This window comes from Centrocercus urophasianus, unplaced genomic scaffold (genome assembly GCF_019232065.1).
Source record: "Centrocercus urophasianus isolate 14NV4802_14NV808 unplaced genomic scaffold, USGS_Curo_1.0 seq_2, whole genome shotgun sequence".
NCBI classification, from domain to species: Eukaryota; Metazoa; Chordata; class Aves; order Galliformes; family Phasianidae; genus Centrocercus; species Centrocercus urophasianus.
In genome coordinates this window covers 17,430,055-17,453,273 of record NW_024884755.1, presented here as the reverse complement: position 1 = coordinate 17,453,273, position 23,219 = coordinate 17,430,055, and the positions used below count along the sequence as shown (strand labels likewise).

At 46.5% G+C, this 23,219-nt stretch overlaps 2 protein-coding genes and 1 long non-coding RNA gene across 19 annotated transcripts in view; 1 reads left to right on the top strand and 2 right to left on the bottom strand.

Annotated features, from left to right (window-relative positions):
- Nucleotides 1–8,178, bottom strand: part of CHST4 (carbohydrate sulfotransferase 4) — a 15,937-nt gene extending 7,759 nt beyond the window's left edge. For 2 of the 6 annotated variants that reach the window (XM_042821354.1, XM_042821359.1), the window contains exon 1: nt 3,569–4,562. Coding sequence is in view for 1 of the 6 variants with exons in the window: in XM_042821358.1 (XP_042677292.1) it covers nt 1,555–1,562 (8 nt within the window). In the remaining 5 variants the exon portion in view is untranslated. The other 4 variants (XM_042821356.1, XM_042821358.1, XM_042821357.1 and 1 more) reach the window with 3 other exon arrangements.
- On the top strand, nt 1,820–23,219 carry LOC122161746. 12 transcript variants are annotated; one of them, XR_006169279.1, is made up of 6 exons: nt 1,823–2,202; nt 18,422–18,475; nt 19,130–19,486; nt 19,719–20,001; nt 20,875–21,117; nt 22,928–23,219. It is a non-coding gene; the product is annotated as an uncharacterized LOC122161746 (long non-coding RNA). The 12 variants fall into 12 exon arrangements; XR_006169278.1 differs by having other exon boundaries at nt 19,111–19,486; XR_006169275.1 differs by lacking the exon at nt 1,823–2,202 and adding an exon at nt 15,092–17,920 and having other exon boundaries at nt 18,422–18,707.
- On the bottom strand, nt 8,276–17,043 carry TAT (tyrosine aminotransferase). Its single transcript, XM_042821352.1, has 12 exons — nt 16,956–17,043; nt 15,111–15,346; nt 14,796–14,900; nt 13,851–13,918; nt 13,362–13,520; nt 13,033–13,171; nt 12,433–12,485; nt 12,024–12,176; nt 11,174–11,302; nt 10,745–10,828; nt 9,712–9,810; nt 8,276–8,929 (listed from the first exon to the last, which is right to left on the bottom strand). The coding sequence occupies exons 2-12, from the start codon at nt 15,343–15,345 to the stop codon at nt 8,786–8,788; spliced, it is 1,368 nt and encodes a 455-aa protein (XP_042677286.1). The 5' UTR covers nt 15,346; nt 16,956–17,043; the 3' UTR covers nt 8,276–8,785.

Below are 23,219 nucleotides of genomic sequence, written 5' to 3'. Positions count from 1 at the left end.
TGTGCTTTTACTTTCAGCAAAACTAGAGTATGACAACTGAATGTTGTATACATTTCCCCCAACACAAGAAGGACATGGAGCTGTTGGAGCAGGTCCAGAGGAGGGTGAACTAGGTGATCTTAAAGGTCCCTTGAACCCAAATTACTCCATAATTCTATGATTCACAGTGTACATGGATCATCATTGTGGCTGCTATTGGTGTTTACCTGAAAAACAACCTCAGGCTGCAACCTCAATGGGGAATTTCTTCTCCCATACGAGAAGCAGTGATTAATTTTACCCTGACCAGTCTGCTCCAGAAGGTGAGGAGAAGACCTAAAATGAGTTGTGAGCAGCCGCTGACACAGAATAGAGGAGTAGCAAAGAGAGTTAGAAGTCTAGCAGACATTTCTAGATCTGAAATAAACACCAATCACACACACTTATTTTTCACCACTAGACCTCTTGCTCATGGAATGATGGAATGCTTTTAAACTAAAATCTTAAGCTTAACCACATTATTTTCCTGACAGCAAACATACGGCACCACGAGCAGAGTGATTTAATCCATTTCACCTCGTAGAAGTGAAATATGACGCCCTCACAAAACTGCAGTGTGGAAAGACAAGAATCACTGAGACAATCTCAATTGTAGAGCAAAAAAGGCACACTACTACTGTCAGCTTGCACAGAGATAAGCCAGGATTTGACATAGTAGTGAGAGAGCTGCAAGGCTGGCCCGTGAGTGGCTGCCCCATGCTAGATAAGCAGCAGTTCCAACCTGCTCCAAAAGGGACCTGCTGCCTGCCAGAGCTGAGCCAATGATCAAGATGGTTGCACCTCTGTGAGAGCAGGTTTCAGAAAGGGAAAAAACACTGCATGCAACATGGTGGAGTTTTGCTAACCCTAAGCATGAAATCACCACAGCTTTTATGGAAACACACAGAGACATAGGGAGAGCCAGTTCTGACAAAGAAAGAGCATTACAGAAGGCAGCAAGCAGTCCCAAGCACAGGTACGCGTTATAACTGTAGCGGGCACATCTCCAGAATACAGGACTCTGGAATCTATGCATCTGGGAGAAGTGATCATACAGCTCAAACACTTTGCATCACGTGGACTGTGGCTTGGTATTCTGCTAAATAAATACCGGGAAAATCTCCAGACTAGCACTGCTACAGTAGCACTGGTGTAGCAATGAGTATCTTGTGCCAGGAAAGCCCCAGAGATGGGTCTTCCATGGCAATGATGGTTGCTCATAGTTTTACTACATCCTTCTTCAATTTGACTTCGTTAGCATTTGCAGAATTAGAATTAGCATCTGCCCATTCGGAGCAGACAATGGCATGGCTGGCACTAGTGGGAGATACTGAGAAGACAGTCTAGAGAAGCAGGAAATACCCTCTAAGACAACCAACAACTTCTGTCTACATGAGGAATCATACAGCACTTCATTTGCATCTATACATCAATAGTACTTGGCAAAAATGATCTCAGACTGCTGAGCACAAACAAAAACAGTTCTGAGCACCACAGCATCTGCATCAGTTACCAAGAAATATTTGAAAATCTCACCTTAGCATATCCTCTTGAAGCACTACCAGACTTGATTCAAGCAACGCTTCCCTGTCATACGTATACTTCAGCAGTACACACTATTTCAAGCAGCCTTACAAACACCTACACGTGTATGTACAGGCATTCAGCCTTCATGCTAGGCTCTCACACACGCATGTACTCAGCTCTTATCTATACCTCACGCTACCTCCTCTACCTTTCATTTATGCCTGAGCTCTGAATACTGTGCCTGCCTACTTTTACCTGCCATAAATTATGAAACTCCACCCTCCACTAGAGCAAAGCATGGGAATGGCAGTTTCTTGCAGGAGCACAGAGGTCCACACATCGGTAATAAATGAGAAGAGCCGTGAAATTCATGAGGGCAACTGAAAGCTGATTTTGCTGAGATCTGTTGCAGGCTTCAGAAGAGCCTGTCTTTAAGATGTGGAACAGGATTGTGACCTGCTTGAGTTGATTTTCTGGGAGCTGAAAATTGCCAGAAAGAGGCAGCAGAAAAAGGAGCTGCCAGACTTGTCCTGTTAACAATTCAGAAGGATACTGGAGCTGCAGTTGGGCTGTGCCAGGTAAAGTGGTAAAGAAGAGCAGAGCTGGACTGAGGAAATGCATAATATTCTGCCACTGTGAGAAGACAAGTCACTTCAGGTAATTCCTATTCCAAGTATAATCTTTTCTTTATGCTTTCTGGTGAGATGTTGATCTCTTGATGGTGCCCTCTGTTCCTGGAGAGCTTACTGTGCTGCTCTGAGGACTGCTGGAGTATAAGAAATAGTAGTAGGAAAAAATACAGGCCTTTTCAGGAGGGAGAGCCTGAACAGGGAAGGGAAGATCATGTTCCCTTTCACTTGCTTCATTACAAACACAGATGGTCAAGCCCTGGTAATTTTGGGTAAGGAAACAAGGCTAGAAGCTGACACTTGTCCAGATACGGCCCTGCGAAGACGAGCAAGCAAAGTTGTGTGCAGTTGGGATTTCAGCTATGTGTTCCTAGTCCCTCACAAACAGCATCTGTAAGATGGATTTGTATGTATCATAGAATCGCTCAGGTTGGAAAAGACTTTAAGGATCATGAAGTCCAACCACAATCTAACCAAACTACCCTAACTCTAACAACCCTTCACTGTACTGTTTCCCTGAGCAGCTAAGTTATGTCCTCAAGCAAAAACGTCTGTAAGAGTTACAAAACTGACATCTAGGGTCACACCATTGAGTAGCTCCTCCTGAAGCCTAATTTCTCCCTGCTAACACTTGCATGAACAGAGATACACGAAACTCCTACTCCATCTGTACGTATTTTGCCCAGGACATGCTGGCCCTTTGGCACCAGTATTCAGGCCCCACAGCAGCACTGAACACTGCTGTACAGTGCTCCAGTCACAGAGCTCAGACTTTTCCATTCGCACAGATCACAAGTACGAGACGCTTGGCTGAGCTTTCCAGAAGGCAGCCTCTGTGGCATAAGCAGTTGCATAGAGGGGAAGAATGTACTTTTCCTTGGAGACAAGGCTTGGGAAGGCACATTGTTCTGGCACTCTGCCCTCCTAGAAACCTGCACATTGTGGAAAGTGAAGGAGAACACTCTGGCATTTGAACAAAAGACCTGCTTCTCCCTGTATGTCTGACTGATAAGCTTTAAGCGACACATGAAGCAAAGCTTTAAGCGTATAGCAGTCAACGTGTGCTTAATGGCAATTAGCCTCCTACTACTTGGTCTTGAGCAACTTCCTTCCACCTCAAACATGAGGCTGACTGTATTTCTGTTTTCTACTCCATTCCTTGATTAGAAGTGTTTTCTAGGGACTTGGACTTGCAAGCCCTGTGAACTGTCATTTCTTATTTCCCGAAGGAGAAATGCACACACAGGAACATCTGAACCATTGTAGCAGTAATAGGAATAGAGTGAGAAATAGCATTGAAGGTATGGCCTAGAGATACTTTTTCAGTTCTGACACTGTAGTACAGGCACCCCAAAGGCATGTCTTTAGTAGTCTGATGAGAGAAACAGACATACTTGGAGAAGGAGAACTAGCTCAGCTGAAAAGCCTGATCAAATTTTGCCCTGTGTTCTTCCATCATCAAGAGCAGCTGCCCAAAGGAGAGAATATGCTTTCCTCCATGTGCGCTCCCACAGCTGCAGCCAGGTTTGGAGTACTTGATTCACCTATCCAAACACAAATGTTCAAAACAAGTTAGGGTGATGTCCTAGAAGTTCATGTTTCTTTCCATTGACTATGACAAGAGGAGAGGGTGATATTTTTCAATAGGCATTAGTACTGAAGCTGTGTAATAAAATCAGTTGAGAGTAAAGTGGTCTTTGTATTTCATAGCACCTAGGTTTTTTGTTTTCACTTGTCCAGACATGCTTTGAACTCACTGGTACTTCTGGCATCTACAATACTCCCTGGCAATGAGAACGTCTGGCTGCACATTGAGAACTACTGATGTCTGTTTCGAATCTAGCATATTACAAATGTATTTAATAACATCAACATTTTTGTATCAAAAGAGACTAAGAACAATTTCTCCCTATACACAATCTTTACTGCTAGCCAGAATTTTAGCAGCTGCCCTTGCATGCCCTGGAGAACACATTTTCTCTTATTCTGTATTTATATATGAAGCAGGTCATGGGAACAATGCTGCAGAAATCTCTCCACCAATTGCAAAAGGAGCTCTAGTGCTTAAGTCAGTGTGGAAGAATATTAAGAATACGAACCCTGGAGCCATCTGTCACACACAGGAGCACAACCTTATGCAACATACAGCTGATGAAAGGCCTTCATACATTCTGTGGCTTTTTCCCCTCTTCTTCAAAACAAATTCCTCCACCTCAAGAGCCGTGCCCTTGGGAACACCGTCCTTTGGAGAAAGCAATGTTTACTTGCTGATAGGATTCCGGGCATGGATGGGAGGTACATTCTCTTTGTAAACGGAAGTTTGTTACCCTGTGTGGCTCAGAATCATGACTTCAACCTTGGAGATTCTCAAAGCTATTGCCTTTTTTTTTTTTTTAAAAAAAAAATCCTCTTGGCAGAAGGGCAGATTTAGGCTACAAGTCTCACTGTCATGTGTTTGCTAATATTTATTTAGAAAGATCAGTTAGTTCATGACTCATGTTTCCTGCATCCCAGATGCATAAAATCAGGAGCTACCATGTGAATCAATGCAGTGACTGTGGACTTGCAAATGCTTGCCACAGAAAGAGATCTGTGTCTCGAGGCAGAGGAAGTTTAGGTGTTCTCTAGCTGAGGTAACTAAGGCTGTAGAGGACAGATAAAGCTTTTATCTGCTAGATCTGTGACAGAAAGCTACAGTGCAGCTGCTCACATTAAGGCCTGCTAACCCCGCTACTGACCACTGGATTTTAGCATTTACAGGGAAAGCCTGGCTCTTTGATACTAGTCGGAAAAAAAAAAAGAACAAACCTGCACTTCAATTGCTTGATTGCTTGTTGCTTTCATAGGGCTGAGGGCAGCAGAGCAAAGCAGAATTCTTTGGCTTTTGAAAAGAGATATTTTTGGCAGGGATGCTTTATACATCCACTCTCGTTCTCTGGTTGCATTAGAATTGGTTGTTCATAGGAGGTGGAAAGGAAAATCTACAGTCAGGCAAGTGCCAGAATGCATAGATGCAATGCCCACACTAAATGCCAGTTAGGGTTGGTTTCTCCTGAGCTAGAGCAGAACCCACTCCATCTGATTTCTAAAATGAGGAAGAACAAGGGAGATAACTTAAGTGGTGTCCTACATGAGACATAGCAATTCTCCATAGCAATTCCCTGGCACAGCCTGGTGTGACACTGGATTTCTGTTGCTACAGCTTTTTTCTTGTGTTTGAGATAAACTGTAAAGTTGTAATCTGAATTATAAACAGTTTAAGGTAAATATACAAGCCTGAACTGATACAGTCTAGTCCCAGAAGATAAACTTGATCTTCAGACTTTGCTCCCATTTAGCTCAACTATTTGCCTAAAATGCCAAACAGTTTAGGGAATGACTTGCACCTTACTCATGGAACACTGATAATGACTGGGAGTAGGATTTTGAGGTAATAGGTGCATGTGAGTACAGCAAGTATACAGGAATAATTACCCAGAGTTGCAGTAAGCAAGAGTAAAGATGCTGGCTGATTCTTCCACCCATCCTGCTTCACCCATATGTGAGTGAACCCTTCAGCTGGGTTCTCAGACTGAGGGCTAAAGTATAAGACGCAACCACAACCTTGTCCTGAACAGTTGTTATAGCTAGCCAGCTTTCAAGCGACAGTACCCCTGCTGACAACGAGTCTTGTGTGCTTGTTCAGTCAATAGCAAGACTTGGCCCACACTGAGCCTTCCTTTTCCACAGCTCCTCTACTTTCTCATAGTCTGGTTTCAAAATTGCTCCTAGTCATCTTAAGAAAATGCTGTCCCCCGGCCTCCTGCTGCCACTTCCTCTTACACCCATTGTCTTTCCTACAGTCCTGGACACTTCACTTCGTGGAAGCCTGTCCATATCTCCCTTTGACACACTGAATATTTCCTTCCTCCAATACTCATGGATAATACTACTGAAGGAGGTCAGCTCATCTGGTGTCAAGTTCTGACAGGGCCTACACATTCATCTTGGACAAATGAGGTTATGTGCCACCCTTTACCTCCAAACAAGCTTTGCACAACCAGTTTCCCCATAGCATTTTGCTCCCCCTACCACTCCTGAGCAATGCCAGGACTTCCTTGGTCATACCTTGATTATCTCCATGCAACTGCCCAGGTTCCAAGACAAACCTAAAAGGATCCAGATGCATTCTGCTTTCGAGTGGAGAGCAGGCTGGTCCAAGACAGTCTCTCACGGTCAAGGGCCATAGCTTCATGGTGGGAGGCACTCAATAACTATTCCAGGCAGCAGCCCGCAAAGGAACAGTCAGGACTGCTAGAGGAGACAGTAGATGAGGAGAGTGGGCTGACTCCACGTTCTTAGGGCACCTGGAAGCTGATGCCTAATTGCTGGCAGGTGTGATTGAGCCTAGCCCAGCAGGGCAAACTGTGGTACTCCAGGCAGGTGAGTCTGCTGCCAGCTCCTTTGGAAGCTGAGAACACTTAATTTAATTTCTTCATCTGCCTAGGAGTTCAGAAGTTACTTCATTTCCCTAGGAAGGCATAAGTGTAGCCTAGGCACAAGGTTGCCTCACCGCTTAGGTCTCTGTTTGGTGTTTGTGTTTCCTCCTAAACATGGCTTGCCAGACAATGTAGAAAAGAGGATAAGCATGCTGCAAGCCTGCCTCAGGAAATACAGCTTGTGCTCCCCAGCTAAGATATAGAGGATGGGTGTGGATCAGCCATTAGAGTGCTGAAAAATTATACCAAAGCACTCTTGACACAAAGGCAGTGTTATGTTTACAACTGATGATGGCAATAGAGGATCAGGTGCTTGCCGGTCTAAGAGGAACCAGAATGACGTTGATCACTAAAGATTAGCTACATGTTAACAGAAATCTCTGGGAGTACTCTGGAGGAAAGAGGATCCATGAAGGAGAAGGATCTGAAAGGAGCAGCTTTGTTTAAAAATGGGAAAACCATTCATTATTAATGGAAATTAAAGCCTCAGAACCCAAGATACTTGGGGAAGAGTTCAAGGCAAACTTGACAGCTGTAGTAGATGCAACACAGTAGAACAACGCAGCAATGTCATGCTGTAAAGGCCTCCTGACCCAACAGACTCCCCATGCACCATTCTATTTATCATTTGTCAATTTTTGCCTCAAGCAACTCATGTTATCTGGTTCTATTTTGAGGTCTAGTGACCTCATATCTCCAAAGCTCCTCTCATTCCCGCACAGCCCAGCTTATCTCTTTTTTTCTGGGATTGCTTTGTTTGAAAGGGAAGGATGTAGCCTGGACCCACAGCTGTTGAGTACCTTTTCAAACACTGCTATTTTTCTCACATAGCTTTCTCCTGCATACTGGTACTCAGACTTTGTGCTGGACAGAAGAAGAGTGCACACAACAAAGCAGAAGGTCTGACATCATGTAATTCAGAGCCAGCTCATTTTTCATACTAGAGGGAAGGCAAAGTCAGCCTGTGAGCTTCACCTTGCCATAAGACAGGTGAAGAGAGATGCAGGTGACAGCATGAAGTACACTGTACATTACTCTTTGAGCCCTGACTACAGCAGTCAGTTTGATGGGCTCATTTTTCCATTAGGCACCAGGCCATCAGTTCTTTGTATTTTATGGGGCTCATGCATTCAGCCATCAGCAACCTGGGCGTGACAGCACATCACAAACATTTACACAGGGAAAGCACTTCAGAGAAGTACCACCTTGGCATTTACTGCCGGAGTGGGAAACACCCACCTTGAATATCTGGAGGTTGGTGCCTGGCAGTGCCCGCCTGGGCACTAGCATACATCAGTCTGCTGGGAGCCTGGGAGTGGCTGTAAGAATCAACAAGCAGCAGAAGATGGGGTGGGCTGTGGAGGGGCCCAGCCACTACAGGAAGCTTGTAGGCTCACTGGAATGGGAGCAGTTGGCTCTTGTCTGTACCAGGTTTGCAGGGCCTGTCCTGCCCTGACGACCTGGTGAGCACTGCCAGGGTTGAACGGGCTGTCCCTGTGCTTTGGCTAGTGGTAGGGCAGGCCCCAGTCAGGCAGCTGCAGGGACAGAGACGAACATGGGACACCACAGGCTGAACAAGAGTGACCCATTGAGCACAAGCCCTTACTGATACACCATGAGGACTGCCATGTCAGAAGATTTATTAATAAAAAAAAGTCACAATAACTTACTCCCTCTGCTGAACAAAGGGCTTGGTATAAAGCACTCTGGCCTCCTAAAGTAAGACAGGTGAGAGGTGGGTGAGTGTCTCTTGTTCTCTGAGATTGTGACCATCTCCTGCCCCAGAGGGGGAGTGCAGGCAGTGCAGGAGCTACTGGCCACTCAGAGTCAATGCCATGGATCCCGGTGCAGGAGCAGCCAGGCGTCCCTGCCTGTGGCTGGTTTGTGGCCACCACAGAGACCAGTATGGGGTGCAGATGCAGAGTGTATGGAAACCACAGGCATCAGATGCCAGAGGGTGTGGAAGGTGCAGTGGAAAAAGAGAGGTCTGCTTCTTTCTATGGTGCTGAGAGGTCTGTGAAGCAGCAGGACAGCACCTGCCTACAGGCAGGGAGATGTGGTACTGGGTGGAAGCAGCCCTGCCTGCCACCTCACACAAGGTCTAGCCTGGCAGAGGCAGGAGGTTGGCTGTAGCTACTTGTCACACTCAAGATCCTGGGCCCCCTCAGCACCCTGGTAGTGCATCTCACAGAACTCCTGAATGCGACTGCAGGCCTCCAAGATCATCTCCTCAGGTACAGTGATCACCACACGGAAGAAGTTTGGGTACTCAAAGCACTGAAATGATAAAGAATGAGACTGGCAGATTATTTGGGATACTGCTGGTGTCTCAGAGCCTTGCCCTGGGGCCATATTCTGTATCAACAAGTGAAAATGGTCAGCACAGAACATAGAGTGAAAATGGCATGGTTGGACTATCACTCCATTAGATTGTTTCATTCCAAGCATACCTCCCAGCTCCCTCTGTAAAACTTGTTAGTGCAGACATAATGCTGTGCCAGTCACAGGCCAAAGCACTGTATGGACTGTGGAGGAACCATGGAACGGTCCACAAGGAGGTAGGGATTCCTCCCTTCTCTTCAAAGGGTTAGAGAAGGTCAGAACTGGAGAATGTCTGAGGTCCTAGGATTCAGTGCAGGATGTAGAGCAGGATGGACATGGGCACAAACATGACTCTCAAGTCTGTAGTCTCTTCCTACAAGCGTGGGGGACTGGAAATGGAGCATGTGAAGGAGCATAGGTGGGAACAGTACCAAGGCCTCTGAGTTACTTCTGCAAGGCGGTATGGGAGTACATACAGTTCAGGGATACAACTCTGCCAACATCTGAAATAAAGAGCAAGTTTGGGACAATCCTGGCAGTCCACACAAGGACTGCTATTGAGTTGGAGCTTCCCAGTTGCCCTCCCTACACTGCACTTGGACCTCACAGGCAGTACATACACACCATTACAGACCATGAACATTACGTACTAGATTCCCAGACTGTCCCTAGAGCTCAAGGATGCAAACCCCTATTGCTTCTCTCCCTATGCTTGGGGCTCTCAGTGTCAGACTCACTGTAGCTGGCAGGCAAAACACAGACTGCTCCGAGATGAGTCGCTCAGTGAACTCCACATCATTTTCAAATTCAGGAAAATGCTCCATTTCAATTTCAACCTGCAGCAGAATGAAACGTGGCAACCATTACTATATACCATGCTTACCCACATTGCTCAACAATTTCCCAGCTAAGTGCAGCTGTCTGTCCTCAGGAACTTTTGCTCATCATTTGGTCTGAGTTGAACACGAGGGACAAACAGAAACATATCAGTGAAATCCGGAAAATTTTTAAAAAGTGAAGTAAATTTAAAACTAGCTGCCCAAAGCTGGAATTTCAGTTTACAACACCTTTATTCAAAAGCTGGTAGCAGGGATACCGGAACCAATTAGAAATGAGAAGGGATAAATAAGATAAGGAAAAAAAAGTGAGTGAGAGAATTCTACCCATAATCTACTGGTAATTCCATCATGCAAGAAATCCATAAGGTAAGAAAAAAGGATTGGAGATAAATTAATGAGGGTTTTTTGTTGTTGTTGTTTTTTTAAGAAAGCGAGGTCTAGAATCCTATGGAGAAAAGAACTCTTTGTGGTCAAATAGGCGTGGATGATATAACTAGTAAAGTGACAAATAAAATAAGAAATGTTCAATAACTATTTCTGTGCTGTATTTGGAAAAAAAGAAGACTGTCCCATTATCACATAACCAAAGACCTCTTATGAAAATATTCAATATTCAAATAAAACAGGTGAGAGATAATTTGCATGCAGAAGGTCTGAAAAAGCCAGCAGGAGAAAAATTTTACCAGCTGATTTCATATGGAATAAATGTTTAGATACTACGGAAATACTAGAGGTGTGAACAAGCCTTAGAGCTATCCCTCTACATAAGCAGCATAGGAATGACTGTAACTCTGGGTAAGACTGGCTACTAGCAAACTGATAAAGATTTATCTATTGAGTATGAGTGAGGCTGATGTTGCAGTATATTTACATTTCTGAGTTGTAGGGTAACCACTGATAACTGGAATGGCATTTCACCCTCCTCACTTACCATGAGGTACATGGCTCCAGCAGGCTGAACAGGCTGGAGGCCTGGGATAGCTGACAAAGCAGCATAACAAAGGTCAGCATTGGACTGAAAAGTAGAAAGGAGAAAGTTCAACAACGGGAGAAATTCTAGGAAGCTGATTAGCAAATGGAAACCAAGTTCTGGACCAGGACTATGAACAAGTTTGCCCGCTGCAAATAAAGGGGCAAGGAACGCAAACAATATGGGTGATTATGGCCTTGAGTAAGGCAGACATCACTGAGCTGAACTCAGCAAGTCAGGGCTTAATGCTCCACCACCTGGGTCACCAGCTCTAGCTTCAAAGCTGGGCTGCCTGTCATGGCCAGTATTCCTGCCACAACAATAAGCTAGAGAGATACTGATTCCCCCACTCCAAATAATACCTGAGCAAACTACTGACAACCCGATTACCTTGAGGATGCTGAGGGTGTTGTGGTAGAAGTCGGGCGGTGTTCTGTGCAAGATACGTTCCAGTGCTCCTTGGACAATTGTACAGGGTCCTAGGATCCTTTGGCTCAACCTGGTAAGGCCATCCCTGATCTGAAAGAAATATGGTGATATTTGCAGACTATGCTCTGACTGTGTTTCTGTGCTTTTCTAACAGCTCCGAGGCCTACTGTCTGTAAAAGTTCTCTTCAGTAAGCATGGAGTCCTTCAGAACATTTACTTGATTACGTGCCAGGTATCTGCAGACTATTTTCACTGTCATTCCCTGTTCCCCAGTTGAAGACTGTAATGCCAGCAGAAATATCCTTTTGAGCTTCCCAGTCTGACTTAAAACAGTTAATATTCTGACTAAATAAAACCAGATCTAATCCAAATACCACTTTACATGTCCGTTAGGTTTGTGCCCACATTCCACACTTCTAAAGTCAAATAGGGAGAATTAACATTAGCTTTTCTGCTCACTCACTGCTGGGTAGAAAGGTCACTGCAGTAGTAGCAGCATTTGCTCTTGTAACATGTATGAACAGCGAAACAAAACACTGGCTACAAGGCTTGGAATTTTGGTCCCACTTTTAAGAGAAAACATATGAGAGCTCATAGACCCCAGAGACTGCTGGATAAACCATGCAATACCATCAATGAACACGGGAGCTATTTGAGAAGAGAAGAAAGCAGAAGCACACAAAAAAGATGAGAGTTTGGCAAACGAAAGCAAAAGAGCAGTACATGCCTCTATCAGTCTAAGCCCTGCTGATCCACACACTGAAGATAGTGCAGATCTGTTGTCTTGACAGTGACATTTGGCAGTTCTCACCTCGTTACCAAAGATGTCTCTCCTGTCATGGATTAGGATCCAGCCCATCCGCCAGCCTGGGACTAGCCATCGCTTTGCCAGGCCACCACAGGACAAAATTGGCACATTGGTGCTGAGAGTTGCAATGGGTTCATATTTGCAGTCAGCAAACACCTATGACAGGTAACTGTGTTAGGGTTGTCACTGTGTCTCACTGTGAAAACTGGGGGGACTGTGCATGAGACACAAGAAATGAAGCAGGAAATGAAATATACACCCAGGACAACATATTACAAGCATGGGCTCAGGAACAGTACAGGGAAGAGATGCTATTTGTCACCTCTGAAGAGCTCGCTGCCATGGCCAAAGGGCAAGTGCAGCAGAGAAGACAGGTAGTGTAAGGGTGGAAAGGACTGTGATGGACACTCACCATGTCTCCATAGATCTCATCAGCAAGGATGGGCACACACTGTCTTGATGCCACTGTGGGAGAGAGGGCATTCAGCCTAGTCATCCTGTGTCCTCCATGGGAGCAGACCTGCCTTTTTCTGCAGGGCCTGGAAATTCTGCCCCAGGGCAGAGGGTTTCTCTTTTCCTCCTACAGGGTGACGATCATTTGGAGGGCCCTTCCTGGCTGAGCCTACTTCTGCTCTCACGTGTAGACCTGCACTGGCAGGCCAGTGCTCAGGAGCCATAGGGCTTCCTATGAACTTTCTGAGGAGCCAGAGTGGAGAAATAAGTGACCCAAGCCACACCGGCCATCTCAGAAATACTGAGACACACATCATACGTGTTCTTGCCCAGAAAAGGCAAACTCTTCATACTGAACAAGCCCAGAGTGCGGTTCAAGGCTGCAATCAGTCATGAGGTAATAGACAAACCCCTGCACCACTGCACTGCTTCATGTAACACTGTTGTTACATTGCAGAGCAGCAGCCACAGCCTTGCAGAAAAACAGTGATTAAGGCACTGGCAGTTTGGACAAACACCAGTCTGCAGCCAAAGCCCAGATACACACATGCAGTCTTACCTGCCAGGATCTTCTGGAGGTGGCTCTTGCTGAACACCGAGCCACAGGGGTTTGATGGGTTGTTCACAATTACACAAGCTGTTTTCTCATCCACCAGGGACTCCAAATGCTTCAGATCAATTTCCCAGGACTTCTCTGGCTGATGAAAGAAGAAAGGGGGAAGTAGGGTAGAGGAATTGCACTTCATACAGAGAGTGAGGTTTGACAAGGTGCCCAAGGATGCTCAGATCATATTTACGCATTTCCCAGGCAGGGTCAAGATTTTTATTTATTCATTCTTAAGAGGCAGAAGTGTTAGGACTGCCCTCTCCAAGCTTGCTACCACTTACCATAAGATTGTAAAGTTTAACTTCAATTCCCATGGACAGCGCCAGAGTCTTGTAGAGAGAGAAGCCAGGCCGTGGCACCAGGATGTTCTGGCCTGGGTTAGCCAGCACTGCCAAGGCAAGTTCTATGGCCTGGCTGCAGCCACTTGTTAAGATGACATCCTGCAAAGAAAACACAGGAATGAGTGGAAAGTGCAACCACTCTGAGGATCCCCAGCCACATGGAATGACTGTGGAGCCTGACTAAAGTTGGGGAACCTCCAACAGTTAGAGAGCTTGACATCCTTCCAATAAAGGTGGAATAGAATGGTCCAAGGCAGGGAAAGGGAGCAGCAGGTTGGTGTGGAACAAGACCATGAGCTACCCACAGGTCCCAAGGCTGGAGAGGGAACAACAACAGCTGGGGCAGAGTTCCCATGCCACATGGTCCAGGCATGGGCAGCAGCAATCTGCCTGTACTGCAGTGGCAATATCTTGGCTGGACACCGGTACCTGGGCCTCCAATGGTGCCTCTGGGCAGTTGTAATATGCAGCCACTGCTTCTCGACAGGACTGGTAGCCTGTGGAGAGAAGAGCTACAAATGGCAGACAGGTTTTTACAGAACATCTCTTTTTTTTCCTTTTCTTTTTTTTCCCCCTTTTTTTTTTTTTTTTTTTGCTAGGACAAGGTTCCCAGGTGCTTACCCAGCCAGGGTAAGCCCATTTGTTAATGGCATTGTGTCAGGGTGGCAGAGATTGTCCTGTCTCAGGTCAGGCAGCCTGCAGCCCCGAGACAGGGCCAGGTGTGTCATGAGAGAAGACAGGCCTTGGACAGAGGGGTGGTTTTTGCCCCAGCGTGTGCTGGACATGGAACACAATTGAGCTGGGTAGAATGTAGCCAGGGAGATGTTTTTACCCAGTAGGAAACCAAGACTTGTTGCACGACCTTCACTTGTTTAGTGGTGGTACAAGGGCAGCCCTCTCTGCACTGGGTCCTTATTGTCACAGAGAATTCTGTGAGGCAGGTGTGATCTGTGCTCTGTGTATGCTGTTAGCACTAACTGCAAACAAGGCTCATTCTCTGTAAAGGCAGGGAATGCAAGAGGAGTCTTGGTCAAGGTACACCAGGAGGAATTTGGCTGCAGTCCATGGCCAGGAGACAGTCCTAAGGCTTTCTGTGTTGCTGGAGCCCTGCCTGCTCTAATGGCTCAGGAAGCAAACACAGCTGATTGTGGGAGAATCTGAGCCATGGTTGTATCTCAGGGAAAACACCTTTGTGATGCCTTCTCAACCAGATCATGCAGGGAAGGGCACTCTTGGCATCTGAGACATACACATTTATGAGCTCATGGGACTGCTGAGAAGGGAGCTGCAGAGTGCTACCCAAGGGATATCTGTGGGTTCCATAAACCTGCTGTGGGGAATGACCTGCCACATGCCTAACCTATGTCAGCTTACCTACAGATGGAGCATAACCATTGTAACGTCCTGAGTCCAAAGCCTCCTTCATAGCTCGCGTGACCTCATCATTTGTGGGAAGGTTTCCAAAGACTGTTGGGTCTCCTTTTCAAAGATTGAAAAATAACAAAAATCAGAAAAAAAAAGATTAAAAAAAAATATCAGTTCTCGCTGATCTGTGGCAGCCACAGAGCTGTGTGGCAATCTAGCACATTCTGTTGTTCCCCGCTAGCTTTGTGGTTCAGAGCCCTGCAATCTGGCAGCCCCACAGGCCACCTCACTGCTCAGAGGTTTCAGCCACAGCACTGTGCTCACCTAAAGACAAGGAGATCATGGCTTTCTTTGGGTTGGGCTCCACCTTCATGCTGTCTACGATGGCTCTGACAGGATTGAAAGTCTTCTTTGACATTTCAGAAGCCCTGACAGCCCATCTTGGCTTCCGGCCCTTCACCTTTCCCAGTGACATGCTGTTTCCATTGGTCTTGAGATGAATATCCAACAGGGGGACATGATCTCCTTGGCCATTCACTTGGATCAGGTACGAGTCCATCCTGAAAGTTGTTAGTGGTAAATGGATTTCCTGAGCTTGGTTAGTACATGCCAGATGAAGGCTCTGCCTACCTGGGAGGCACTGCCTATCAATCTCCAAAACCAAAACTTCTGAAAGCTGCAGAACTGCCCGCTGTCTATGTGCAAGTCAGTCACTAGCAGCAAGTGAAGTTGTGCTTAGGATCAGGAAGGAATGAATCTCCACACACAAATGAGCTCACAATGGAGCAGGAAAGACAGAGGCATTTTCCTGTGCTAGTCATATTGCTTTTTAGTATGAGGGCAATTGCTGTGCCGGAGAGGAGCAGTCCTGCTAAATCATAAATGCATCATCTAGTAGTTAGCAGCATACTGTAGTCATTGCATGGCTGCAAATTCAGTGTTCTGCTGATAGAAGGGCCAGCTATTAACTTGCAGACCCCAAGTTGTAACCCAGTTTGTATGTGTACCACACCCAGAAAGTCCCTCCAGTCTGCAGATCGAAACGTGATACTGTTAAAATTAAGACTTAAATAACAAAAAAGTAGTTCTGATACCATCTTATCAGGATACAGTTAACAGTGTTAGGGTGTAGGTTATGGCAGCACTCCAGTCCAAAACAGACTCCAGACGAAAAGGAAGTGCTTAAAAATCAATGAAGAAATGCTGGTAGGGTCATGAGGGAAATCAAGATGGTGACACCATCCCAGGCAAAGTGCCTGCAATCCTGCCTGAGGCTGGGTAACAAGCAAGGCACAGCAGAGGAACAACTACCTTCTAGACCTCCGAAAGTTGGCAGGAAAGTGTTGTATGTACTTGAGCATGTATACCCAAATTACCACCTAGTCCAAAACAGCAAAAGCTTAAGAGCTGCTGCTAACCTCAGGAGGAGGTTAGGGACAGCACCAACAGAGATCTCCTTAGCCACCAAGCCTATTCTCAGTGACATCAGAATTGTGCCTTGTAATCCTTTCATCAGCTGCCCATATTCTGTCTCTGCAGGGCTCTTTTTCTCTGCTCCACTAAAAGACAATTCACTGTGACCCATTCCTGATGGTAGTTATGTAGCCCCATCAGCTGTTAGATGCCATCTTCACAGATATTCCTGTCATGATAAACAAGGGAGCTAGCTGATCCTCCCAACACTGAAAGGGTTGTTGCATTACCCGGTTCAGGAGGGATTTGCCACATAAACAGATTTCTCACTGATTCAGTAAGGTTTGCTCATAGATATGCCCCATGCTGCTGAAGTTACTTTACCAGCAGTGCTTCGTCTTTAAAGCAACTGAGATAGATCTAAGGGGTGGTAGTGATAAAAGAAGACTTAACGTTCCCTACTTATAATGCCTCATGAGTGTCCTTTGTACCAAAAGAAGGGTAACTGAAGAACCACATTGATTCTTCTTAACTGCATAAAAACTGAGAAAATAAATGAGCCGCATGTCTCTGTTCAACAGCAGAGATGAGTCCCAGTGTACAATGCACATCTCAGCAGAGCCTTCAAAACACCTTGCAACATGCAGAGGGAAGCTGCATATGCAGGCAAAATAGATGCCTTCAGTGTAGGCAGACAGGGAAACAGTCCCCACACATCAGCATCACCAAAGAAGGTACCAGAGGATTGTACTTTACCTTCTAACAGCAGAGAGGGGGAGTCACCAACAAGCTTAGAGGTCCAGTCCCTGCTTTTCATCCAAGACAAATCTCGAGAAGGAATTCCTGCAAATTCTTGCCCATGAAATAAGTCCCCAGACTGGGCGTTGGGACAGAATCCTTTAGCCATTGGCTCACAGAGAGGGCTGCTCTCTCCACCCAAAAACGCCCTCTCCTCTGTAACCGCATTCACTGCAAATAACTGGAACATGCCTGCACATTAACTCTTTGTGAGTTAGCCTACAGAGTGCCACAGCTTTGCTTCCTGGAAGCCTTGGACCACCACCCATTTGAATGACTTCGCTCTGCACTGGAAGGCTTGGTGGTAGGGGAAGAGGAAGAATCCCATAGGGCAAAGCCCATATTCCAATCCTAGCATCTTGTAATGCACCAAGAATGGGTTGGTGGACTCTAAAACCAGCAGGTAGTAATGATATGCCCTGCCCCACTTCAAAGGCTCACTGTCTTAATGCTGAGAAAAGACATTATGGCACTGCTACACAGAGGGGATTTTTTTGCCTATAGGATGATGGGAAGGAAGTACTTCCCTAGCAGGCACCAGGAGCTGAAGGGTTAAAGGGAGCTCCAGTTACCTTTTGTTGTTGTTGTTGTTGCAATACCCAAGCAAACTCTCATCATTTTGGCAGGTAACAGAGATACTGAAATTCCCTCCCCCCTGATAGAGATGCAAGCACAAATGATGCCATTACCAGAAGGCCCTTTCTTCTTAAGCGATGTAAAATCTATGCTCTCTTGTCCTTTGCCTGTTACAAACTGGGGATAAATAAGAAAGTCCATCCACACACCTCCTGTCTTCCAAGGACTGCTACAAGTCTTCCTCTACTACCTTGACAGCAAATGGCTGGAGATCAAAGAGCTGCTTAGAGGCAAGAGGCATCCTATTATCTCCTGGTAAACAGACTGCTGACACCTCCATTGCAGAGGTCAGCAGTAACCAACTGTTATTGATTGATTGATTGATTGATTGGTTGTGGTCATAGCCACTCTGTTCTTGTGTGGGAGGAAGGAGGACCACCTGTGCTTAGCACATGCCTCCTGCATTAAGCAATAAGGCTGCATCTCCCCATGTGCAGTGGTGTGACCCTCCCAGCCCTGGTTATGGGTCTGGGGTAAAGCTGCTGGGGAGCTGTGACCTGCTGTTGGCTGCAGTGCTGTACTAGGTGCTGCTGAGGGCACAACAGGGACTGGTGACATAGGTTCTAGAGATGGGCTGTGACCTGGTGGGTTGCAGCTAGTGGGGCTGGACAGACACTCCTATCCCAGTTTTACTGGCAGGCCTCCCACAGCAGACACCCCTAGGGGCTTTGAACAAGGAATAATGCCTTTCAAAAACATCTAACATAGAAATATCTTGTTTTGAAGCTGTTTATATTCTCTTCTGTTGAGAGCTGCACAGCTCTAGTGTTTCTCTTCTTTTTCTGAAGCCTGAAATGGATGACCTTCAGAAGCTCAGGTGTGACCTCTCCAAGCACGTGCGGGTAATGTTCTCACATCTAGCTGGCCTCATCTCTTGATGTGCTGCAGCCCTACCAGGGTTAAATGTGCTGCTGGGAGGTCTCAAGGACGCTGCTGCATGTTCTGCCTAGCAACAACACTGAACGTGATGCAACCAGAGCTCTACCCATAATTCTGCACACTGCAGTGGGGTGCAGGGGAGGGCATGGCTGGGTGGCCTGCTGCCAAGAGGAGAACGTGGCTCTGGAGGCACAGGTAGACTCAGTTACATAGAGATGAGAACCTGTCCAGACATGGGAAGGACACAGTGCAATGGGGTCAGTGGGTTTATCCTGCTATTGCTATGCCCTTCTCTTCTCCCTGCATGACTCCAGTCCTTATCTGGACAGTCCCATGTCATACAGCCCTCCCCATCACCTTCTGCCCACAAAGCCTCCCAGGAACAAAGCATGAGCACACAGCTCAGCACTTCAAGTTTTCCAAATACAGTGATGCCAATCCACATATAATGTAGCAAAAGAGGTGTCCATACTCTGTAGTACATGTTTCTGCAGTAAGGCAGCTGGTGGTACTCTGTACTCCACCAGCCCTCACACACCATCTATTTCTCTTCCTTAGCAGTTCCTTCTTATGGGTTTCTTGTTTTGTCCCTTTTCAGCTCCCTTTTTCTTCTGTAGCATCAGCAATGAAGAAGAAACTGATGATGCTTTGATGGTTCCTTGGCGCTGCCTTGCTCTTGTACAACAACTGCTCCAAAGACAGTTTCTGTGAACAGAGGTCAAACCTACAAAACCAAGCAGTTCCCTCTTCCAAGACGAGCCACAGTTATAAAGGAGGACTGACAAATGGCTGCTTGAGTGGAGCATGAATGCAACCATTGCTACACTGGCAAATCTATGCCTCCAGTTAGGCTGCAGGCAGGACATGCTCCAATAGAGTTTTGCACATATGCTCTGCACTACCATTCAGGATATGCTGATCCAGGGACAAACACTCAGCTGCTCTGCACAAAAATCTAGCAGGATCAATTACAGGTCAGGTCACCTCAGTAATTACCTCCCTGCATTCTGCTTATCTTTCCAGCAGTTTCTGTCTGCTTCTTTCTGACACTGGCACAGTGTCAGAAACAACAAGGTCAGGAGTGCTCCACTAAATGTCTGTTGCCTAATTGCTGTTTAGACCTTTCTAGCAGTATCAGTCTTTAAGCATGTAATTTTTCCCTTTATTTTTTATTTTTAATCAATTTCTTATCAATCTCTCCTATAGATGAACAAACGGCTGTGAAGACTCCTTGGCTCCAGTGAATTTTGTGACTAATTACTGGCTCCCAGGACATTTCTAACTGAGCAAACCAGCAAGTATCCCAGGCTCATGGAGTCAGCAGCACTGGTGACTACAGGCCCAGCAGCCACAGTGAAGGATTAACAGGCCCTCCTAGAGCTGCAGCAAAGAATGCTCCACACTAGTGGCCACCTGAGTGGCTCCTGGGTGCAAGCACCGGGAAGTCAAGTACCTTGCCAAGCCTTGCTTACATCCAGACAAGTGTTGCGTAAGTGCATTCCCATGTTTGAGGTATGACTTCAGATACTTGTGCTGTTGCATTGTTTATTGAGGCAACTGCCCCATGGATGGCCTTGAAGCCATGCGGGCAAAGACCAGCCAATGGGAATGAGATGGAAAGGAACACAATGGCTCTGTAGGACAAGGGGACAACATGATCTGGTGGTGAGTGGCGTAGGCAGACTGAGGCACTTTTCTTTCAGAGCACAGAGAGGTCAGCCACTCCCCTGATTGAATATGAGCTCCAGTGATAGAGACCTACAACATGCCCTGCTTAACTGCTCCAGCAACTCCCCTCCAACTCAGGAAGTGCTGGAAGTCGGGCATGTGTCTTTTTATCTTCTTTTTTTTTTTTTTTTTTTTTTGAGGATGCCTAAATCACATCTCTTTTGCTTCAAATTAAGATCACTGCTTCCTGATCATGCCAATGACAGATAGGGAGAACAACATCTTATCCTTCTCTTGACAGTGCTTTTTTTTTAACAAGTTTGCAGGTTGTTAAAATCCCTCCTTTTTGACCAGCTTGCGAGTTGTTAGCAGGCACTTTACAGGTAAATGAGAGGACCCGGCTATGTCTTGTTTTGTAGGTTGTATTTCTAGAGCTTTCTTTTGCTGTAGAGAAGAGCAAAAGGGGGAGGAGAGAGCAGAATTTCTTCACATGTCCTACATGTGACATTTATGTTTATACACCCTAGTGATGTTAGCTTTTTTCGCAACAGAATGACACTGTGGACTTGAGTTCAGTTTGTGATTCACAAAAACCTCCCGTTCTTTCCCGCAGCATAGATGCTTTGTCATTGTGCTGCATTCACTGTTTCCATGACTATTTGCGTGAGATGGTAAATCTGTTTGTGGTGTTCAGCAGGGATTGTGCTGCAGCTCCCAGATGCCTCATGCTGGAGAAGTATGAAGCAGTCCGTGACTCGTTGTTCCTACTTCACCCTGCAAGGTCTCAGGGAGAGCACTGAACCAGGTCAGAGCTCCTGGCCCATGGCAGCCGGGCCTGGCCCTTCCCTCCCCATCACGAGGCAGTAACATCAGGAGCAGCCAGAAACAGAAGAGGAGAAAAAAAAGAAGAAAAAAAAAAAGCGAAGCCAAAGCAAAGGTAAACAGAGCTTATTGCTCTCTTCTCTTGAGTGCCACTTCCTGCTTCTTGTTGCTGAGGATGGTAACCCAAAAGGTGTCATTGACCACGTTCAGCTGGTTTACCAGCTGTGATAATTGAGTACAAGTGATATAAAACATTTTGGTAACAGTTCTCAATACAGTCAGAGAAACTGAATACGATTGAATCAGATTAGCAATGACCTGAAGTTTGTACCCAGCAGCAAACATTCTAGTAGAACATTGATGTGTCACCAAATCAACAGCACCTCCCAGCTCTTTTTTTTTTTAAATAACTAATTTCAGCACATCACAAAATCCAAAGACAGTTTTGGCTCAGGTTGCTGAAGGACCAGCAGCAACACTGCATTAGAAACAACTATTAGTACTCACAGTTATTCAGTTTGGTTGTTCTCATACCTTTCACAGCGATTAACAGCTCTACTAGGCAAAATGGTATTGCCCATGATCCTAAAATTAAATGAAGAGTTGCTGACAACTTTTACCCGCATCCTCTTCCCAGCAGCAAGGTCTTAGTTCTAACATATGAACATGAGCCTGTCTTTGTAGGGGAGGTGCTCCAGTCCCCTGATCATCTTTGTGGCCTCCTCTGGACCCTCTCCAACAGCTCTCTGTCTTTCTCGTACTGGGGGCTCCAGACCTGGACATAGTACTGCAGATGGGGCCTCACAAGAGCAGAGTAGAGGGGGACAATCACCTCCCTGTCCCTGCTGGCCACCTCTCTGCTGATGGAGCCCAGGACACCATTTGCTTTCCGAGCTGCAGGAGCACACTGCTGGCTCATATTAAGCTTTTCATCCATCAGGACCCCCAGGTCCTTCTCCGCAGGGCTGCTCTCAAGGGCTGCTCCTTGCAGTCTGTATGGATGCCTGGGATTCCTCCGGCCCAGGTGCAAAACTGCACTTTGCCATGTTGAACCTCATCAGGTTCACCTGGGCCCACCTTTCAAGACTGTTGAGGACCCCCTGAATGGCATCCCTTCCTTCCACCGTGTCAACCGCACCACTCAGCTTGGTGTCATTAGCAAACTTTTCTAACATCACATTGTCCTACAGCTCCTGCCCCCTCTACCTGAACTGGAGAAAAACAAGAATTCATTTTGTTTTGCTTCTGTCTTATCTGCAAACAAGATAGATTTTAAGGCAAGTTTGCAGAGCCCCACTTCATGCAGCAGTGTGAAGTGGGCTGGAGGCTGTTGGCCTGCAGTGCTGAGGCTGCAGCACAGCCCTCTCAGTGCTCCAGGCTGCAGATCTGTTGCTGTTTCTCCTGCAAGGACAGAAGTGTAGTTATCTCACTTCTTACAGATGGAGGAAATGCATTTCTGCACCTTTGTGCTGAAACTGGACTTCTCATCATGCATTCAGATACTGAGACCTCCTGGAGTACTGTTTCCTTGAAATTTTCCTAAATACAACAAAAGCACTTCTTTGCAACGCAAACGCTTTTCCAGGCAGCAGTTGGGCAAACCCTGGGAGAAGAGCATTCTCCCTGGCTGTGTTCTGTTCCCCTCTGTGTTTCCCTGTTGCGCCACGTTTATTTTTTTCCCACATACACTCACTTGCCTTCATTACAGCAACTACCAGCAAACAATGGATCAGTCAGTTTCCTCCTGGCTGCACGGTGACAGCTGCGTTCAGCAGACTCCGGGACAGAGGCAGTCAGTCCCGCTGGGCGGCCAGACATTGTTCTGCATGGAAATTGGGCAGCTTGTGAAAATGTCACATTGCACTGCCTGGGGTGGCCTCCAGCAAATAGACACTAATGAGGCCTCTGTGGTTCTGTGTTCATAGATACAAGGCAATGGGTCTGAAGAAAATTGCGGGAACACCTCCTGTGGAGTGATGAACCGAAATCCGACAGCAGCACTTAAGGACACATCGCAAGTGCTGAAGACAGGCCCCGTAAAAAAAGTGCTTTTGTACGACAGGTGGTGAACTTCAGGACCACGCGGAGTTTCGGCGGAACGTAAATCCTGGCCCTCGCGTACCGAAGAACAGCGCTCAAGGGAAGGCGGTGCTGCGCGCGGCCCTCGCAGAGGAGCAGGACGACCCCAGGCGGAGGAGCGGAGACGTCCAGCCGCGG